The sequence below is a fragment of the Thunnus maccoyii genome, chromosome 3 (assembly GCF_910596095.1).
Source record: "Thunnus maccoyii chromosome 3, fThuMac1.1, whole genome shotgun sequence".
Classification (NCBI taxonomy): Eukaryota; Metazoa; Chordata; class Actinopteri; order Scombriformes; family Scombridae; genus Thunnus; species Thunnus maccoyii.
This window is the reverse complement of record NC_056535.1, coordinates 19,168,195-19,186,816: the sequence shown is the minus strand read 5'-3', so window position 1 is coordinate 19,186,816 and position 18,622 is coordinate 19,168,195. Positions and strand designations below refer to the sequence as shown.

General features: G+C 37.6%; 1 protein-coding gene across 5 annotated transcripts in view; it reads right to left on the bottom strand.

Moving 5' to 3' along the window:
- The window catches only part of cfap20dc (CFAP20 domain containing), a 32,854-nt gene that overhangs the window by 5,651 nt on the left and 8,581 nt on the right, over positions 1-18,622 (bottom strand). For 3 of the 5 annotated variants that reach the window (XM_042406148.1, XM_042406146.1, XM_042406147.1), the window contains exons 12-17: positions 18,423-18,551; positions 16,688-16,953; positions 10,853-11,224; positions 8,917-9,150; positions 4,464-4,525; positions 493-587 (exon numbers count right to left, since the gene is read on the bottom strand). In XM_042406148.1, coding sequence (XP_042262082.1) covers positions 493-587; positions 4,464-4,525; positions 8,917-9,150; positions 10,853-11,224; positions 16,688-16,953; positions 18,423-18,551 — 1,158 coding nt within the window. Of the gene's footprint in view, positions 1-168; positions 204-492; positions 588-4,463; positions 4,526-8,916; positions 9,151-10,852; positions 11,225-16,687; positions 16,954-18,422; positions 18,552-18,622 lie in introns of all 5 variants that reach the window. The other 2 variants (XM_042406150.1, XM_042406149.1) reach the window with 2 other exon arrangements.

Below are 18,622 nucleotides of genomic sequence, written 5' to 3'. Positions count from 1 at the left end.
TAAAAAGGTTATGGAAGGCTCCAGGAGGAACATTTTATCTTATCTGAACTTCGGCGACGATAATGAAAACTAATTATAAGACACATTGTGTAAGAGGTTTAAAAATGATGTTGTAAACTGGAAAGGTTTCATCAATTAACCTTGTCGATGTGTCTAGGGGGTACAGACCTGTAATGAGCCTGTCTCTTCTGACCTTTGGAGTTATGTGGAGGACAGAGAGCTTCACTCTTATGTTTTGGTTTTTTTGGGGGTTTTTTTTACCCTTAATTAGACACAGTTTCACATGCTTTCCTACCATGCTGTGCGCAGTCTTTGGTGGAAGCATAACATTTTTGTAAGCTCTGACACCGGTGAATGTTTCCATTAGCTCTGCAATTGTGTGTATTTTGTGTCTGTTTAATGTTAGACCCTCAGATTTTTGCTGTCTCCCTGACTTTAAAGGACATAAAAGGGTGTCTAGGGGCAAAAGGACCAAAATTAAGGTTACCCCACCTCCGATTAGACCTTCACAATGGTTCCCTGGGTTGTCTGACCTTCTCCGCCGGCTGGGAGGCATAATGGGAGGGCTGAGCACATCCATCCACTCCCTAGGGAAAAGACCATAAAGGAACACAGTAATGACAACACATGCCATTACACTCACCATGCTACTACTGCACCCAGCACATCAAATTGCCTCTACATGACATCTTAACAAAAAAAGTCCCCATTATCGTTTGCTCTCAGAGACCTAACCAAACTTGCACTGTCCTTGAGCCACTTCTCCTGCACACTTAGCCTCTCGGCCTCACGGTTTTTCGCCTGAAGGATCATATATTAGATTCTGGCTCAAGCTGTGACTTCCAAGTGTTCACATTTTGGCCTGTGTCTGTGAGAATAAGAGTTTTTTTCTCTCCATATGAATTTATCCTCCATGTCTCAAAAGTACACAGGCTACAAGTATACATCAGTCATTTTCCAGGGAATGAAAACAATTCTCCTTTAGTACAGAGTAACAGATTAGAGCAAGAGAAAAAAATGTCACAAGATGAATTATTACTTGGAAGCACTGCAGAGATTCATTTGTTGAACATAATTCATAATCATTTTAGGCTATACATCAGCTGCACAATTTACCATTTACATCCTCTGCCTCTGGGCAAACCATCTTATAAGAGCACATCATAGCATATTCAATGAGGAACCGTAGTCTTCTTCAGCGTAATATTCAACTGACACAGTAGGCAATTCAAGTGTTCGTCTCTGCGCGGCCTGTCTCACCATCAAGAATGGCAATGATCGATGATGTCACTCTCTCTAAAAGCAAAGTACATACACCATTTTTCATGGTTTGTATGGTGCTATTACCAACAAAATCTACATATGTTAATACTTTACTACAATACACAGCACCGGTCAAAAGTTTGGACACACTTTCTCATTCAAGGTGTGTCCAAATCTTTGACTGGTACTGTATACTACAAAACATTTCCAGTGTGTATCCTCTTTGATTAACTTTACCATTGACCTATAAGGATACTGGTTTTAATGGGCGCCAACAAATCTTCTTCATTGTATGAAAATGTTGAAAAGTGGTGAAGTTAATACAAAATTAACATATTGTAGGTACACTTCATTTTCGTGATGTAGCATCTGGAACTAAATGCACCAGTGAAGTAAAAGTTCTCAAGATCCTGTCAACAGTAGTTAGAAGAACCATTTGATAGTCTGATAAAGGATGTCAAATTAACATTATTGTGTCAAATAGTAAAGAAAATGCACAGATTTCAATTGAATAACAGTTGGAAAAGGCCTACGCATACATGTTTAAGCACGGTCACCACAGATTAAATTCAACCCACTGAAAATCAAACAAACAGGACGATTCATTTATATCAGATCTCTCCATGCATTTAAGCATGAATTTATAACCTCATTCCTTTAGGTGATTAAGTACACTGAGGCTCTGGTTTCTTTTTCTAACAATAGGCATTTACCCCTCTCTAAAAACCCCTTTGATACCCCTGCATGGTAGGCAGGAATATAGTACAAAAGTTAGTGGAAGCAATTTTCAAGGACAAGGGTCTCTGCTACAGAGCTGCAAATTGGACTTCCAACTGTTAAGTGGGACTTGATGAGAGTGATTAAATTCATAGGTCTTAAAGTCATTGTAATCCATATATGGCAGAACCGGTGATAAAAGGAATACATCAGTTTGATTTAATTCAAGCAATACACTGTTTTTCACAGTGGTGAATTATATTGAAATGAAACTTTCCAGATATCTCCCAGTGAATCAAGGTTTGTCTGACATCCTAGCAATTGTATTGAAGTTCGCGGCAGTCTTTAGTGCAAAACAACTGAATATCTACTCTCTATGACAGTCTTATATGCGATTTCACATTTGATATATTGATGATAGATGCTCAAAAAAAAAAAAAAAACCCATCATGACAGAATTGACTGTAATGGTGTCTCAGAATGCGACGCCTAAAAGAAAAAGGATGAAAACAACGATTAATCCTGTGCAGCTGCTCTTTAATATGTAAATCAAGGCCTGCCTCGAAGTCGAATTTCAGTGGTACAGCTGTGGATGCTGTAGTGCTGCGTGAGACGAGCCAAGGAGTGCAAAGTGTTTGAGGTGGCTGTCAGTAGCAATATTCATATCAGGTGGACATTCAATCAAAAAGCAAAACCCGACTGAATATTCAAACAGCCTGAAGACAAGTTCGTACAAGGAAAACTAAAAAATGTTTCCAGTTGTCCACACTATTAATCCGGTGTAATAAATTTAACAATAAAAATCAATTTTAATTTAATAACACCAAAAATTAAATCTGTAAATAAACAAGTGTCTACACATGTTCACACCATGCCACCTTACTTTGCATCAATAAATCAGAAGTGTTAGGGAGGAGGAGGCTGCATAATTTGAGTGGCGGAACTATGATGCAATTTCTTTGTCTTCTTTTGTAACATGCCGCATGGATGTGTACACCCAGAAAGAGATGGAGATGTGCACAAACGAGGCTTATAAGGCGTTTGCTGCGAGGCTATGCAGGGTCTCCAGATCCCTCCATGGTCCATCCATACACTGCCAAGGTTGTGGAAATACAGTGCTTGTGTGCCAGCTTTAGATACTGCCCAGAATTCACTCTTTGAGATTGCACTGTATACTGTAATACGCTCCCAATGTTAATCTGTGATCTTGTATTATTAATGATAGCATTGAAGGTATTTCAGAAGATAGCTCCCTCTACTTCGTCCTCTAAATCAACATATTAAACCTGCCTCCAAGAGCTATTTGACTCGAGCCTTGTGCTTTTTCCCATTTAAGGAACATCACAAAAACAGATCTGACTTAAATGTCAGTGAGGGTTACACTGTGCATAATTTCGTTTTCATTTTGCCATGATGACTACAAAGCCCAGTTAACTTCCTTTAAAAAAAATCTAGGTACTCTTACGTACATTTTCACTGCTGAATAATAACAATCTGTAATGTTCAACACATGACAAGTGTTGTAATTTACCTTTTTGATGTACTCACTTTGTCAACCTCTGTCTTCATTTAGTGGGTTTTCATAATATGTGATCTTCATAGCACTGCATATGTCTGAAGTTGGATAAACTTTCTCAAATATTAAAAACAGTAGTTGTAAATTATTCTTCCTCCTCAAGTAATATAGCCCCATTCATCAATATGTTTTCTTCTTATGGTTGGAACTTTAACTTTTTACTTTGGTTTGAACCTGTCGGTAGGTAAAACAAGGTGAAACATGTCTCGTGGCTGCTTTGCATTCCGAACCACCAAGGCTCCTCCTGTGCAGAAACTGACCTTTGGCTCATCAATGATAGATTTCTCCCTGTAAGGGCGCTAAAAACAGTGCTAAATGATGAGCCTAACCCTTGCTTTTCACTTTTGGAGGACTTGAACCCAAAACATCATGTGTACCAGCAGTTTTATAGTAGATATAAAGTGTCAAAAAAGTGATGAATCTGACAAGCACAATAATGAGTGAAAAAATAATCTAAACTTGTGAATATAAGAACAGCAGTTAAGGGAGAAGAAAACTACAGTACCTGGCACATACTCAATTTATTTGTACTCATCTGTGAGGGAGATAAGCCTCAGTCTGCAGATCTGACGGTTGACATTTAGCCTTAATTCTGCAGTCACCAGTTACCACCTGTTTATGAATTTCAGTGTGTTTCATGTATATGCAGTCAAATATAAGTTCTAAAAATGCTATAAATCACTGCTACTTGCCAAGACTTAGTTAGTAACAGTCTGTTCCGGACAGCATGTTCAATTCTTTCTAAAAAAAAAAAAAACAACTATAGCACAACTTAAATGCTCAATAGATAACACTATACAAGTGTAATCTTAGATGATGGCTACTTTTTACTTTTTTTACTATAAATGTACAAATCTGGAGATGAGTGAAGTATTTTTGCTAGTGTGTTTGGCACATGCTTGCTTACCTGGGGTTTGAGCACAGGAGGGGGTTCATTTCCTTCTGATAGTGGTGACCCTGATTAGATGGCTAGATCAGTAAGAGAAGGGAAAAGTAAGGTTGTGTTAAAAACATCCCCAAATACTCATATCTCAAGTACTTACAAAAATGTATTAAAAAATATTATTATTTCTATTTCTTATTATTCTTTTCTTTTTATTTATTATAAGTTATTTCCAGGATGTTTAAAAAGACCAGTAAGTGATCTGTTGGAGCATAAAAAGAATATAACATACACTCACTGCACATCAAGATTGAAAATGTTTCTGCTTCAGAAGGGCGTATTTCATTCATTTTAGCCCAGTAATGAAGGCCACCATGTCATCACCATCAGACTAACATTGAAGATTGACAAATGATGGTTGTCTCTCAACAGAAATGACAGATAAGAGTGTCACTGGGCAACTGTTGAAGTGTACTGCAATACTGGTTGCATGCAAATGTACATCCTATTTCTAAGCTCATCTATGAATAAATCTACTGCAGCCTTGCCAGAGAAGTCAACCATGTCATCATGCCACTTAATAATTTCTGTCTTTCTACTAAGCATCACTTAGGTTTAAATACAGGGTGAGGAGCATCATGTCTTTTATAGAGAGACCACTGACCAGAATGTGAACTCAAATTCCAAATACCACACGCAACGTCTCATTAAAAGTTACAGGTGCACATCAGCAACTGTGTTGGAAGAACCCTAAGCAGAAATTTTCACAAAAACCTTAGCACAATCACAAAATAAGCATAAAGCTCTTACAATTAATTGAAATCCTTGTGTAGCCTGCACAGGTCAAGAGAAAGTCCATTTCTATTATTGAGTGCAATGCAAGCTGACTAACAAGTCAAGTATGAAAGATCGGTGCCTTTATGGCAAACGAGAGAAAATACAAAAGAAAAATGGAGAAGCAAGACACACAAAACAAGAGTGAACAAACAAAGATCAAGGGATCTGTAAAATCTTCAGAAATTTAGATGTAATCACTGTAGGGAAACAGAGAATAGCAGTTGTGATTTATTTACGATTGGGACCTTTTAAAATACCAACAGCTTCATTCTTTGGGAGCTGTAAGAATGCAACTGAGACATTAACGAGGAGCAGAAGACAAGAATTGTTTCACTCAATATACAGAATTCTTCAGCGGAGAAAGAAACACAAGTGCTTCTCTCTCCATCTTGTCAAAGCTAAGGACCATATTATAGCCTCAGGAGGCTATTTAAGCCTAGTGCCTGTTTAAAGGCTATTACATTACATGACTTTGATGAAGAAGCAAGCATGTCGAAGCTGTAGTCCTTGCATTGCTTGAATAAATTTAGTTTTCAGTGTACTCCAGTGCCTTCTTTACGTAATCCTCTTCTAAAATTGTACCCTGTGGAATTCTGCAGGTAATATGTACTGATGATGATGAGTTACCTGTAAGGTGATGGGGAAAATTGTTTTGAGGAGGTAGGAGCTGAATCATTTTGGTGCTGTATCTGTAGAAGTAAACCCAGTGCCTCAACTGGTTGTTCAAACTTGCATTAACTACAGCATCAAAGGCAACACTTTAAACAATTAGAAGCACATCCGCTGGTAACTGAAGTACATCACTTATTTTGTAAAGACAGCATCTCTTAATCCAACTGCAAAAGGTGGTCAGCAGTGTGAACACAGCAATGTCGGCTCCCTGTAGATGTACCATCTCAAAAGAGTCAGTGTGATGACACTACCTGTTGTACAGCATCCCAGAACAACCCAGAGCAAGTGATGGCTGAGAGGTCACTACACACCAGGGATGACACAGCCTGGGTCCTCACTCCCTGGCTGATACTAAAACATTTAGCTATCCTGCTTCTCAGATTTTTTTAAAATAAATTCCACTACCCAGCTCCTTCTACACACCCACCCCTGTGCATCATAAAAAAAACCTAAAAGAGCTTTACTTGTCTCCGATCAACTATGCATTATCTCTACGCATTATTTCTGGCCCTTTGCCAGCGTCAAGTTATGGAGACGTAAAACTCTGCAGAAACCTGCAGCAGTACTTTGGTTGTAAAACTATTCTATTCTGTATTCAATTCCTTCTGTTTATCCCCCTATTGTACTACTGCCCCCACAGAATCACATGCCAAGTAGACTTACATTAGTGAATCTCAGACCTATCACTACTCTTCCGCTTTATTTTCTCTCCTAACACATCTAAAATTAATAATCCTCCTTTGATTTTAAGAAACATTACAGGTTCAGCCTTACTCTCCCAGATATTAAGGAGCTTTCATCCAAAATTGGACTTTAAACTGCACCAGATGCTCAATGCCAGTATTCCAAATGAAGACATAAATATTGCTGGACATAATGATTTTAGATGTGACAGGAAAAGTAAAAGGGGTGTATTGACTTATGTTAAGAACTGTTTCACTGTAAAATTACTTAATTCTTCTTTAGAACATTGACTATGTTGCTCTGAATGTATATGCTAGGGGGACGCTCACATCATATATGCTTTTGGCATTTACCGCACCTTCTGGGAATTTCTGGTCAACCTAACATCAAAATAATGACTGCTTGGTCCTCAAGGGTGAGTATAAACCCAGATTCGTACATTACTAAATATACCCTCATTGCAGGCAATTATGCTCTGTTCAAAACATTTAGAATAAAAAATAGCTCAAATTCCTGTTTTTCTTCTAAACCTGCTCTTGCATATTTGAAAGAGACAGATATTATGGTTAGCTGCAAGAGCTTCTGGCACAAAAACTGACATAATTTTAGCCAGCAGCAGAACTGTGTCATCATCTTTATACAGGAAGATAAATCTGATTATAATCTATCCTCATTTTACAGGTACAATGGTAGATGCTGGAATTTAGTGGAAAAAATGACTAATTATTTGTGAAAATGGTTGATAAAAATGATATGGGCTGAAACCTCATAAACATTTCATACCATCATTAGATCTATGTTATAAATTGCCTTTATGTCAGAACTAACTATTCAACTATTCTCTGTGAAAGAAGAAAGCCTGTTTTAAACCCAAGAGGGCGTGAGTATTCTACACTAAAAATGAATTTAGTTGTAGTTCTATTTATTGCATGTTTTCATTCTTGCTCTTTGTCTGACTCAATCTGTCATTTTTTGCTGTAATCGAACCCCATGGTCCAAGTTCAGTTCTTACAACAGTCCTGTGCCTGTAGATAATATAGAATATGTAAATCCAGGGCCACATATGTAGGTGTCTGAAATATAGCTTCATATGTGAATAATATAATCTATGAGTTGATTCTTTTGTGTTCAACAGTTGCCGTAACAACAGAGACAGCAACAGCAACAGTATGGATGACAACAGGGTGGATAAGAAATGGCTTGTCAGCTGCAGTGGAGTCCCAGCATCAGACAGTAACCGTTCTCTTCCCACAGTAGGTCTCATAACCACCTCTTGTTTTGTCTTTGACAGACACTTAATAGGTCTGTTTTTTATTTGCTGTATTTAGCACAGTACCACCAAAACTATATTTCCATTTGACACATACATATGTTTGGGACTGGCGTTTTTCTTTATCTCTCGTCCTTTCTTCTTCTTCTTCTTTTTTTTTTTTTTTTTTTACTAGATGATCCCATGGCAAGCATTTTCTTAACATGCTGATGGTGGTGCTGTTGCCATTTGTATATTTAGGATTCTAAAACACTGCAGCTGATTCAAATACAGCATTGGATGACTAAATCTCATCCTGTCCCTGTGGAAGACTGTACCTACTGTAAGGTCTGTAGATACTGTACATGTTTTTAATGGAGATCCCATTGCCGTGTCCTCAAAAAGAAAAGGACCATGAAATGATAATCCCTGTGGTAATACCACTATTCATTGTGTTCTACTTGAATCTCAGGATATTAACAGATACCTATATGTACAGAAAAGGTAGCAGGCCTATAACCTGAGCATTTGTAATAACTTTATTCACTGGGGATCCTACAGATGACCCAGTAGGAGCCAGACAGGGCAATGTTCTCTTCTCCTAAGTGCAATGTGCTCATGCTAATGGACATAGGTCCAAATGACCTTCAATAGCCAAGAGCTAACTATACTATCTTTGAATTCTAAAAAGACTTCACAGGATGATTTCAAATGACCTAAATCATTTTTAGTCACTGGGGAAACCATATATATAATGCCAGTGTACATTTGCTGTAAGAGTCCAATTAATGTGTTTCTCCTTACATAATCTTTGTGGTGCAGAAAACGCAGCAGAGAAAGCATTAGTACTAAACGGTGGCATAAGTTAGGGGCTTGGAATGGAAATTAGCAAGAGCGAGGGTGACTTAAATTATTCTAGATAGGAGATACAAAGAGGGTCAACCTACTAATGACCGTAAATGGTGTCTGAGTGTTGCTTGTTAGTAAGAACTGTATGATAAAGCATCAAGTGTAGCCGAGTATGATAGTACAGACCATGGAGATGTGGGTCCAGGTAGAGGCATCGTCACTGCTCATGCTGATGCTGACGTTACACTGGTGGATCTTTGATGCACTGAAGCCTGAGGCTCTACACTCATCCTCCTCCTGCTCCCTTTTTAGACTTGCCAGCATTCGGAGCTCCTCATCATCATCATCCCCATGCATTTGTAGACTGCTGACCAGATGTAAGTCGCAAGCACTGGAATCAACATGCTTGTCTTCTTTTTCCTTTAAAATTATTATCCAAAAAAAAAACAGAGATTAAACACAACTCAATCCACAAAGTTGACAAAGCAAACTGTAGTCCCAGACAGTGCTCAAGGCAGTGCTGGACACAAGCCATTGTTTTGACCCTCTGGGAGAATGTCTTTTACCAGTGGAGCTTTTGATTTAGGAGAGTACTATGCTAAGTTGATTTGTCTGACAAAGTGCAAGGAAGCCTGGTGTTGAATCAATGGCAGACAATAAGCCAGGGCTGCAGGGAGAGAAACAAACTCCTTGTCATATTTCTTTGACAACCTTTCAGTCAAAGCCTTCACTGCATGCTGCCTGCTGGAGTTGGCACAAATCAGTAGTCAGGAGCTGCACTGATGAAGGATGCTGGGGTATGTCTCAGCAGTCAGTTGTGTAAATGCAGAAAGAAACAGCCAAGTGACAGATCTCCCTTCAGGCTTTGTGATCACTCCAGTTGACTATCCTCTGATCCTGGATCTCAGGGCCTACCTCAATTCGCAGCACACCACAGTCTGATCCTTTTCCGCATGGCATCACAAACCTTTTTACAAGTCCTATTTAGCTGTCCAAATCAGCAGTGATCACACATTAGTATGGAAAAGAGAGACAGCTTGACAAAATGCCATCAGAACTTTTAATAAGGATGGATAATAGGATGAAGATCATTTGAACTATAAATTACAAAATTTGAGTTAAGCATATCAACAGAAGGCTTTCCAATATTGGTATATATTATCAGACATCTTTTGTGAAGAAGAGCAAGTTGGATAAATATTTCTTAAAGCTTGAAGCTGCATTTAACTATTTTTGGCCACTTAGGGGCAGAAAAACATGAAAATAAGTTAACACAAAGCCATCACCAGCTCATACAGTCATTATGGCAAGGGTGCAACTTTCACATCCAGCAGACAGCGAGCAATATTAGCTTTCATGTTTCTGGTCAGCTGACAAATGTACATTGTAATATTCACTCTCTTTGTAGCTCCGTTTTGGTTTCCACCAATAAAAATATCTGGATCTTTGGGCAAGCCTGCTTAATGCTCAGCTTTTTACATCAGCCACTTGATTTTGTCTGTTTGTTGTTTGGTGCTGGACATATAGTGTACAGGGATTTATGAGAGCAGCTCAGACTCAACTATAAAGTAAATTTCCAGGTCAAAAACCAAAATAATGGGGCACAGACTATGATGGATCCCTTTCACAATCTTTTGGTTTAAATTAAAATCAAATTGCTAGTACAAAAAAAAAAAAAAATAACAAAGTATGTCATATGAAAAAATATTCTTTCATTAAAAGTTTCAATAAAGAAAATAATATTTTTTCAATAGGACAGAAATACCCTCATCATTGACATTATTGACAAATTATGTAAAATCAGTTTGCTATTACAAATGTAGAAAGTGTTTGTTGGGAAGTCAAGCTTGTTTTTAACTGTGACACGTGTGGGATAAATAATGTGAACGTTTTGAATGTTGACACAATAATGCACAAAAATTGCGATGTCTTTTGTAGCAGTATAATGGAGCATCAAACATGGGCTGTCTCACAGTGAAGGTTATTAGGTGTGATAGCCGATCAATAGCTATTCAGTTAATTAGAGGTGGAAAATAATAGTCAGTCTCTGTGTTACAAAACCTTCAGACAAATAGTAGCACTCTGGATGAGGGCTGATGGTCATTAAAATTATGAGCAGTACCTTGCACTGTCTGGAGTCATCTAATTTGACTTCCTGCAGGAGTCTCCTGGACAGTGATACACTGCTCCCATCCAGAACCTGGCTCACTACCCCTGGTCCACATGGGCTACACTTGTGGTCCTGTCTGCTACCACTGGGTGAGAGGCAGCGTGTGGGGACCATCCCAGTAGGTCCAGCTCTCCTGCTGGATGGGGGCTGATTATTCATGTCGGTGGTACCTGGACTAAGTGCTTTTGGTGATGTTTGGTCCATGTTATGATATTCAGGTTGGACTTCAAGTTGCATATCCAAAGTTAGATCAGGAGATGTGGGAGTAGCAGGATTGGAATCGACACTCGGTCTTTGATGCTGGAATGTGGTGTAGCTCTTATCCTGGAAGAAAAACAAGAACTAAGTTAACAAAGTGAAAAAAGGATGATTAATCATGACATAAGAGCATATGGTAGACTATTTCTAATGTTTCCAATGTTTGCTCAGCAACTTTAATGTTGTGCTTTGCCCCTTAGATTGATGAGTGCTAAATGAAACATGATAATGAGATGTCAAACAGATTGACCAAGTGTTGACGGCTTAGCTTTAAATTAACCTCATGTTCAAAAAGGCTAATGGCTTTCTTTTTAAGTCTGCTAATCTTTTACTGCTTCAAATTCAAAGTTAACACTCGTTTAATGTCCAGTTCAAAATATGTACTCTGGTACATATACTGTATATCAGTATACAATGTAGTTTATAATGTAATGTACGAATAATGTAGTTCAAAAAGCAAACAAAAACATAGGAAGTTAGGCGACAGCTGTAGTCAGCTTGGATTCACAAACGTTACAATGGATTCCAACTGTTACGCAGTTTCACAGCGAAAAAAAAAGGTATTTAAACATCCAAAGACACTTTTCAAAAAAGACAAATGCAGTAAAAAACACTTAATCACACGGCAACACACGTAAACTAACTGACCATTGTTAAAATCTCACACCAACATAAGCAAAAGTGTAGTGAGTACAGTCATAAACAGCCGACGAGGCTAGCAACAAACAGAAGTTGTGTATTTAGCCATATCTTAGCATATTTTAGAATTTTCAGAATATGTTAGTGTTTTTGGCATATACCAAGAACATGAGTGGACATCAGGTTACTATGCTGCAAGAGTGTTGGAACTGACGTTGACAAGACCAATAATTAATCCCTTGATTGTACTGTGTATGTTACCTTGAAATACAGGGGTGCAACTTAAGATTTTTTCATTATAGATTAATCTGTCGATTATTTTCTTGATAAGTTGTTTAGTCATAAAATGTTTGGTCTCTATCAACAGCCCACAACCTGACGATAATCAGTTTACTGTCATAGAAGACTAACAAACCAGAAAATATTCATATCTATGTATTTTTCTTAAAAAATGAACAAACAATTAATCGATTATCAAAATAGTTGGTGATTAATGTTCTGTTGATCAATTAATTGATAAAACAACTTATCATTACAGCTCTACATACATCAAATCTGAGTAATATTGTGATGAATAATGCTTTCCACTGGATTGAGAAGTTCAAATGTAAAACACAAGATAGAGTAATAAGCTTTTCAGTTTGCAGACCAGTTTTTGCCAATTCTCTATCAAATACAGAGGAGCGCAATAGTGAAATTCTTACAGCCAGACTGCTAGCAAATCTACATTTGTAAACATTTTGATGTAGACATTGTTTATCTTGAATTAAACTGGTTAAAGCATCCCTTACTACTGCAAGACTCTTTCTCAATTTATTCCCCTCTGTTGTCTCTCATTGTGTTGTTGTCTTTCATCTCTGAGCTTTGTTTTGGGGTGAAAGGTTATCATAAGCCCTGTGAGATTTCATCTTACCCCCTCAATATGTTATTTGTTTTCTGTTTTCTATCTATATTTTTATCATTTTCACAAGTGTAAATGAATAAACAATAAACTACATATATTATTGAAATGCCATATATGGGTGTGGTTGTGAGCATGTGGGTTTTCAGTGTCTGTATGAGTTTGTGTGTTGACGGCATGTAGCAACACACTGCTTGGAAAGCATTTGAGTGTGAGTGTAATTGTGTGCAAGTAAATTTTTCCGTACTACTGCGTCAATTATTATTGCATTTAAATAATTGCATTTCTCTTAATATATAGCACATTTTATCTTGGATCTTATACATTTCAAAATAGTTCATACAGTGCTTTGTTTTGCTTAATATTTCTGTATATTGAAGAACAAACATTGGCTCAAAAGAATTGCATGAACCTGATGCAATGCCTTGAAAGATGATATTGCTTCAAGTTGAGAAATGAGCAACCTGCCATAAATGAATGAAACTCAGAATCAGGCCAACTTATGTCAGATGGCAACTAAGCAGTCTGGTTTATCAATTTAACCATAGTGGCAGAAGGATCTCAGGGCTCAGAGCCTTGCAAGACTTAGATCATATGTTAAAAACTGTCTCACAACCTGTATTGCATGCACTGCACTTTATACTGTACATCTGTTTAAGCAGACCTGGTATCTATAGTCTTAGACATACAGTACCAGTCACTTTCTCATCCAAGGGAATGGGAAGGTGTGTTCAAACTTTTGACTAGTATTGTATGTTCATGCATGTTTGACAGCAGGGCCACTTGTGGAGCATTTGGATTTATTTTATTTTAACCATTATGCTCTTTGCTAATTATAATTATTTGCCTTCAATCTGTGTCTTCCTCTCTTCTGTCAAGGCTTTAGAGCCAGGTCTTGACAGGACTCTTAGGACCCTGATGTATTTGTAGTGGCATTTTCGTCAAGTCTAAAGTCTATTTTTTTTGGACATGTATGCTTTTCTGAAAGTAAACATTTAACACCAATAAACGTTTTAATTCCTATATTTTGTTTTCTTTTCCATACCTTCACAGAGCTGTAGAACCTCACCTTTCATTTTCATTCATTTTGAATCTGTAATATTTAGGTGTTTGCCCAAACTGACAGATAAGAATGTTTCCTTTCTGCCATGAACACCGCTTAACATAGTTCAAATGCCATCACAGCTCATTGGTGTTTAAATAGTAACATATTAGATGTGTTTGCTTTTCTGTAATAAGAACATTTCTTGACAACTGAGAAACACCTTACCTCTTGTTGGCTTGAATCTTTGTCATTATAAGCAAATAATACACACTTCATTAACTATGGTACTGTTTTCAGTGGTGTGTCTACTGTCACACAGGCAGAGCCAGGAGAACACTGAAATGTCATATTTATGCCAACTGTATCCTATTATTTTATTTAACTCTTGTCAACAACAGAGCTGAGACGAGTGAATAAGCCCTGGCAATTGAAACACAGCTTTAGCAACCTGTTTTAGTGAGCCAGCAGTGGTCACGTTAAAGCTTGTGTAAATTGTGCAAATAAATATTTGGAAAAAAAGAGTGAAGTACAATTATACTTACAATTTTAATTAATTTTTGCAGCTGATGCATGTCATCTTTTCCTAAAGGGAATATGTTATAGTAATACCAGGCATCCTGCAGTACAGTTTATTTTCAGTATATCTGGAGCAATATGCAGTTTGCAGCTTTAGTGCTCCACCACATATAGTCTTGCTCCATCAGCCATCATAAAATATATCACAGAGAAACATTTCGATAAACCGCAGCTTGTTGGAGTACTTTATATTTGAAAAAGTTGTTATCGAATATAAACTTTTTGGATACCAGAGTGAATAACCATTGTGACTTTGAAAGAAACTTCACATATCACAAACAAATGTGGCTCTCCCATTTTCCTCCCTGAAGAACAGTCACTTTCAAAATGAACATCACACAGAAAAAGTTGTAGGTGAGAAACCTGAAAACTTAAAATTACCCCTCTTTCTTCTGGTAGTTTCAAAATAAATTGAAATTGCTTACATTGCTCTCACTGAATCGAGGAATTGCATCCAGGTATAGTTTTCATATGTACACAGAGAGAGAATAACTAACTATATAAACTATGTAAGTATATGCATGGGAATAGTGGCAGCAGCTAAACAAGTAATGGACATGCTGGGTAGAGCATATGTTTGTCAAACATGCGGCACATAATGTTCCACTAATCGGAGCCCAGGCAAATATTTTTCTATGGCTGATGGATTTTTGTTGCTTTTAGTGTTTTGATAGGCTCATTATTAGGGCAAGGGGTATTCTCTAACACAGCATTTGAAATGACTGCATTATTATTCAAACTCCATGATGTGTCTGTGTGTGCAGTGTGGTGTGATTACTTCACACCTTGTCACAAGCAGCTACTTCTATGGGTCACCGTCTATATTTTTGTTTTGGCAAATAGTACCACGAGGCATCTCAAAGCCTTGTTTTGCCTTGCAAACAATGTAAAATGGCAGCCAAAAAATGCAAAGGTCGAGCACCTTCAACAGTGATCAGTAACAATAGGCACGTTGAATGTTCGGCAAAACAATAGGAAATACAAAATGTATTGAAAAATGTCATCTCCAGATAAAGCTTTGCAGAAGACAAAGACCGCACTGGCAGCTCAAAAAGATTAATAAAAAGGGATCACATATTTTTCATACCAGATCAGCCTGGTTTGAGTTTTACACACGCACACCTGCATATGCACATAATGTATGGTTTCACCAAGATGTAAACATGGCAACCCTGGTCACACCTCTCACTCAAAACACAATTTTGCAGGATTGTGTACAATTGAGGCTACTGACATTGCAGAAATTGATATATCCTCATCTTACAGGACTTCTCATTGTATTAATGTTGCTGCGTTTACTTGATTCAAGATGGCAACGCGCATGAGTGCAGCAGCTCTTTGTGTGGTTGTGTGAGACAATGTCATACTGTGTTTTTAATGCTCCAACCAGGAGTGGCACTCCTAATTTCATTGTATCTACAATACAATGACAATAAAGGCTTTCTATTTCAGTTTCTAATGAATATCAATGCAAAACAGCGAGGCTTGAGAGAATACTAGAGTAGAAGACTGTCTCCTATTCAACTCCCTTAAAAATGATTTGACAATACACTGAAACAACGACACATTTTCTCTGTTTGGTTCACATCATAGAGGAATGATGTTATCAGTGAATGAGAAAATAGACCACACAACATCAAAATTAACCCAGACATGCAAGGTACATTGCCAGTGCTAGGTTTTTTAAGGTTTTTGTGTTTTTTTTTCTTTAAGGTGGTGCATAGAATTCACTAATTTAATAACTTTATATATTATAACATTATATTAAAGCTAAACTGATCATCTGCACAACAAAATGAGGTTCTTAAGTCTGAATTATCAGACCTATTATAAAGTTTTAAATAAGTAAAAGCAATTAGCATTTCTTTGAAGATAGTCATCTTTATACTTATAGTTCAACAAAGTTTAATTTCCCTGCTCAGCACAAAGAAAGCTGCTATTCTTTATAAGTCTCAGATCCATTAATAAATTATCTGATGATAAATAACTCCACTGACCTTTTAAGTTCAAGTATATTCCACACTGTGAAATGTGCAATATGAAACTTTACTCCAAAATAAGCTCTTGAGATTCGCGCCAAATCAAACTGCGTGCATAATGCAAGATTTTAATCATGTTTTGAATCTTTACTCATGAATGAAGATTAAATTAGATTGATGTAGGATTAAATTGTTACACACCTAAAATGGGCAAATCAAAGTCTGAAATGTGGCTTTTTTTCAAACTATTAATGTATGTGCTGTCATTCAACAAGTTTGCCTATTCAAGGCCGATGGTCATTTGTGTCAGAGCAATATAATGTATCTTAAACATGAGATGCACTTTAAATGTACAGTGTGCTTGTGTCTCTCCCCCAGAAAAAACATACCTCATCACTTTCACTGCCGATAAAGTCATCCTCAGGCTGGGCCTCATAGCGCCTCCCACTTTTGCTCTGAAACTGATCATCTCCCATCTCCATCTTCTCCTGGTCACCCTGGCCTTGCCCTCGTTTGGGTGAGTGAGGCTGCGATGAGAAAGTGAACACCTCCTCTGGCAGAGTGAACTGGGGCTCGGAGCCTTCATTACTCTCCCAGCTGCTCCAGACCTGCAGGTCAGAAGACAAACCTGCCCAAATCGAACAGGAGAGAGTCTCTGCTGGTGTGTTAGCATCTCTGGAAATTTTCTTTAGTGTACTGAAGCAACACTCATCTAATATAAAAGATTTTAAAACAAGACAAGCTCATTTCGATATTCTTGATCATTTCAACTTTAACAGAAGAAAAAGAAATGGTTGTATATGAATGTTTAAATGAGCAGAGTTTAGGGCTCCAAGTGCACAATTTCTACGATCCATGATTAAGAATACACAAAGAGGACCGCAAAGATTGAGTAGGGAATATATAATTAAAGTGAATAATAAATCATTTTTTTAAATAATATAGCTGATGTCATTCAAGTTCATTTGATTATATTCACATTAAAATTCATAATCACAATATGCAAGACTGTAATGAATTCCACTGCTTGCCAACAGTGAACATTAATTTTTCCTGCACAGACATTTTTGTAGGTTCGGTTAATTGCGCTGGTATACTAATACCTTAATGAGAATATAACACTATACACAACGTAATCAGTAGTAAAAACACCAGTCTACTGCTAAATTATTAATCATAAAATTACACCTTTGTCCAAATAGCCTTATACAGTAAACACCTAGCAACAGACTGGCTTAGATCCCTTTTTTTCCAAGCTAATATTGCTTCCATAGTGGTTTTGTTTTCCGGTTGTATTAGAAAGACTAAATTTTACAGCAGTTTTGATACTTTCCAAGGATGTAAAAGCTTTTTCAACCCTAAGTAAAAGTTACATGCATTCATGTGTGTATGCAAGAAACACTGAATTCTTAAAACTCCGCGATAGGCCTAAGATCAAAGATGGAGGCACCCCTCTCGCCGTGAATGAGTGAGCACATTTCAACCTTTCGACAGTATAATCACTTTCTCTAATTGCCCACTGTGTGGCAAACCCAGGGCCCAGGAGATGTCACTCTGACTTTTATTTAATGTGCCACATTACCATTAATGAACTAACTACTTTCCGTCTGTGGGCAGGGCTGCAGCAAAAGAGCGTACTGCTGTGGAGAAACATCCATAAATGAGCTTTCAGAGCACGTGCGCTCATTTTGTGAGGACAATGCGGGTGTAGGTGTGTGTGCGGTGGTAGAGTTAGAGTAGGGGGTGCTCTAACAAAAATCCTGCAAATGGCCTTGACGTAGGTTATGCAAAATTAAAAACGGGGAGCAAAAGCGATGGTGTATGCAGCATTGAATGAGGCTCATTAAAATTCATGCAATATTTTGAAGTGATCTAATTTGTAAGTTAAGAGTAAGAATATTAATTTTTCTCAGGTATAAAGGAGCTACTTGGTAAAATCAGAACATGCAAAGTAGACATCAGTGTCACTCAACATGTGTATCATTCTCTTTAGACTCATTTTCCCATCTCTCACTGTCTTTTTATACTTTCTAAACATCACTCAGTCTGAAAGCGTACATGTCTTTGTGCTGCTGTTTCCTGCTGTCCCGCTCCTTCTTCATTCACAGCAGAAGTGAACCTCACCTGCTGTTAGGTGTTCTGTCTTTCCTGTTAGGGTCAGAGGTTGTTGCCTGCTCTCTTGTCTACCTGGTGTAAGCTTCTCTCTGGTCTTACTTCTCTTACTGTGGCCACCAGACGCAGCATCTGAAGGGGCTGTTAACCAGAATTAAACACCATAACATATCAAACCCTGGCCTATTCATCATACCATACGTTACATTCTA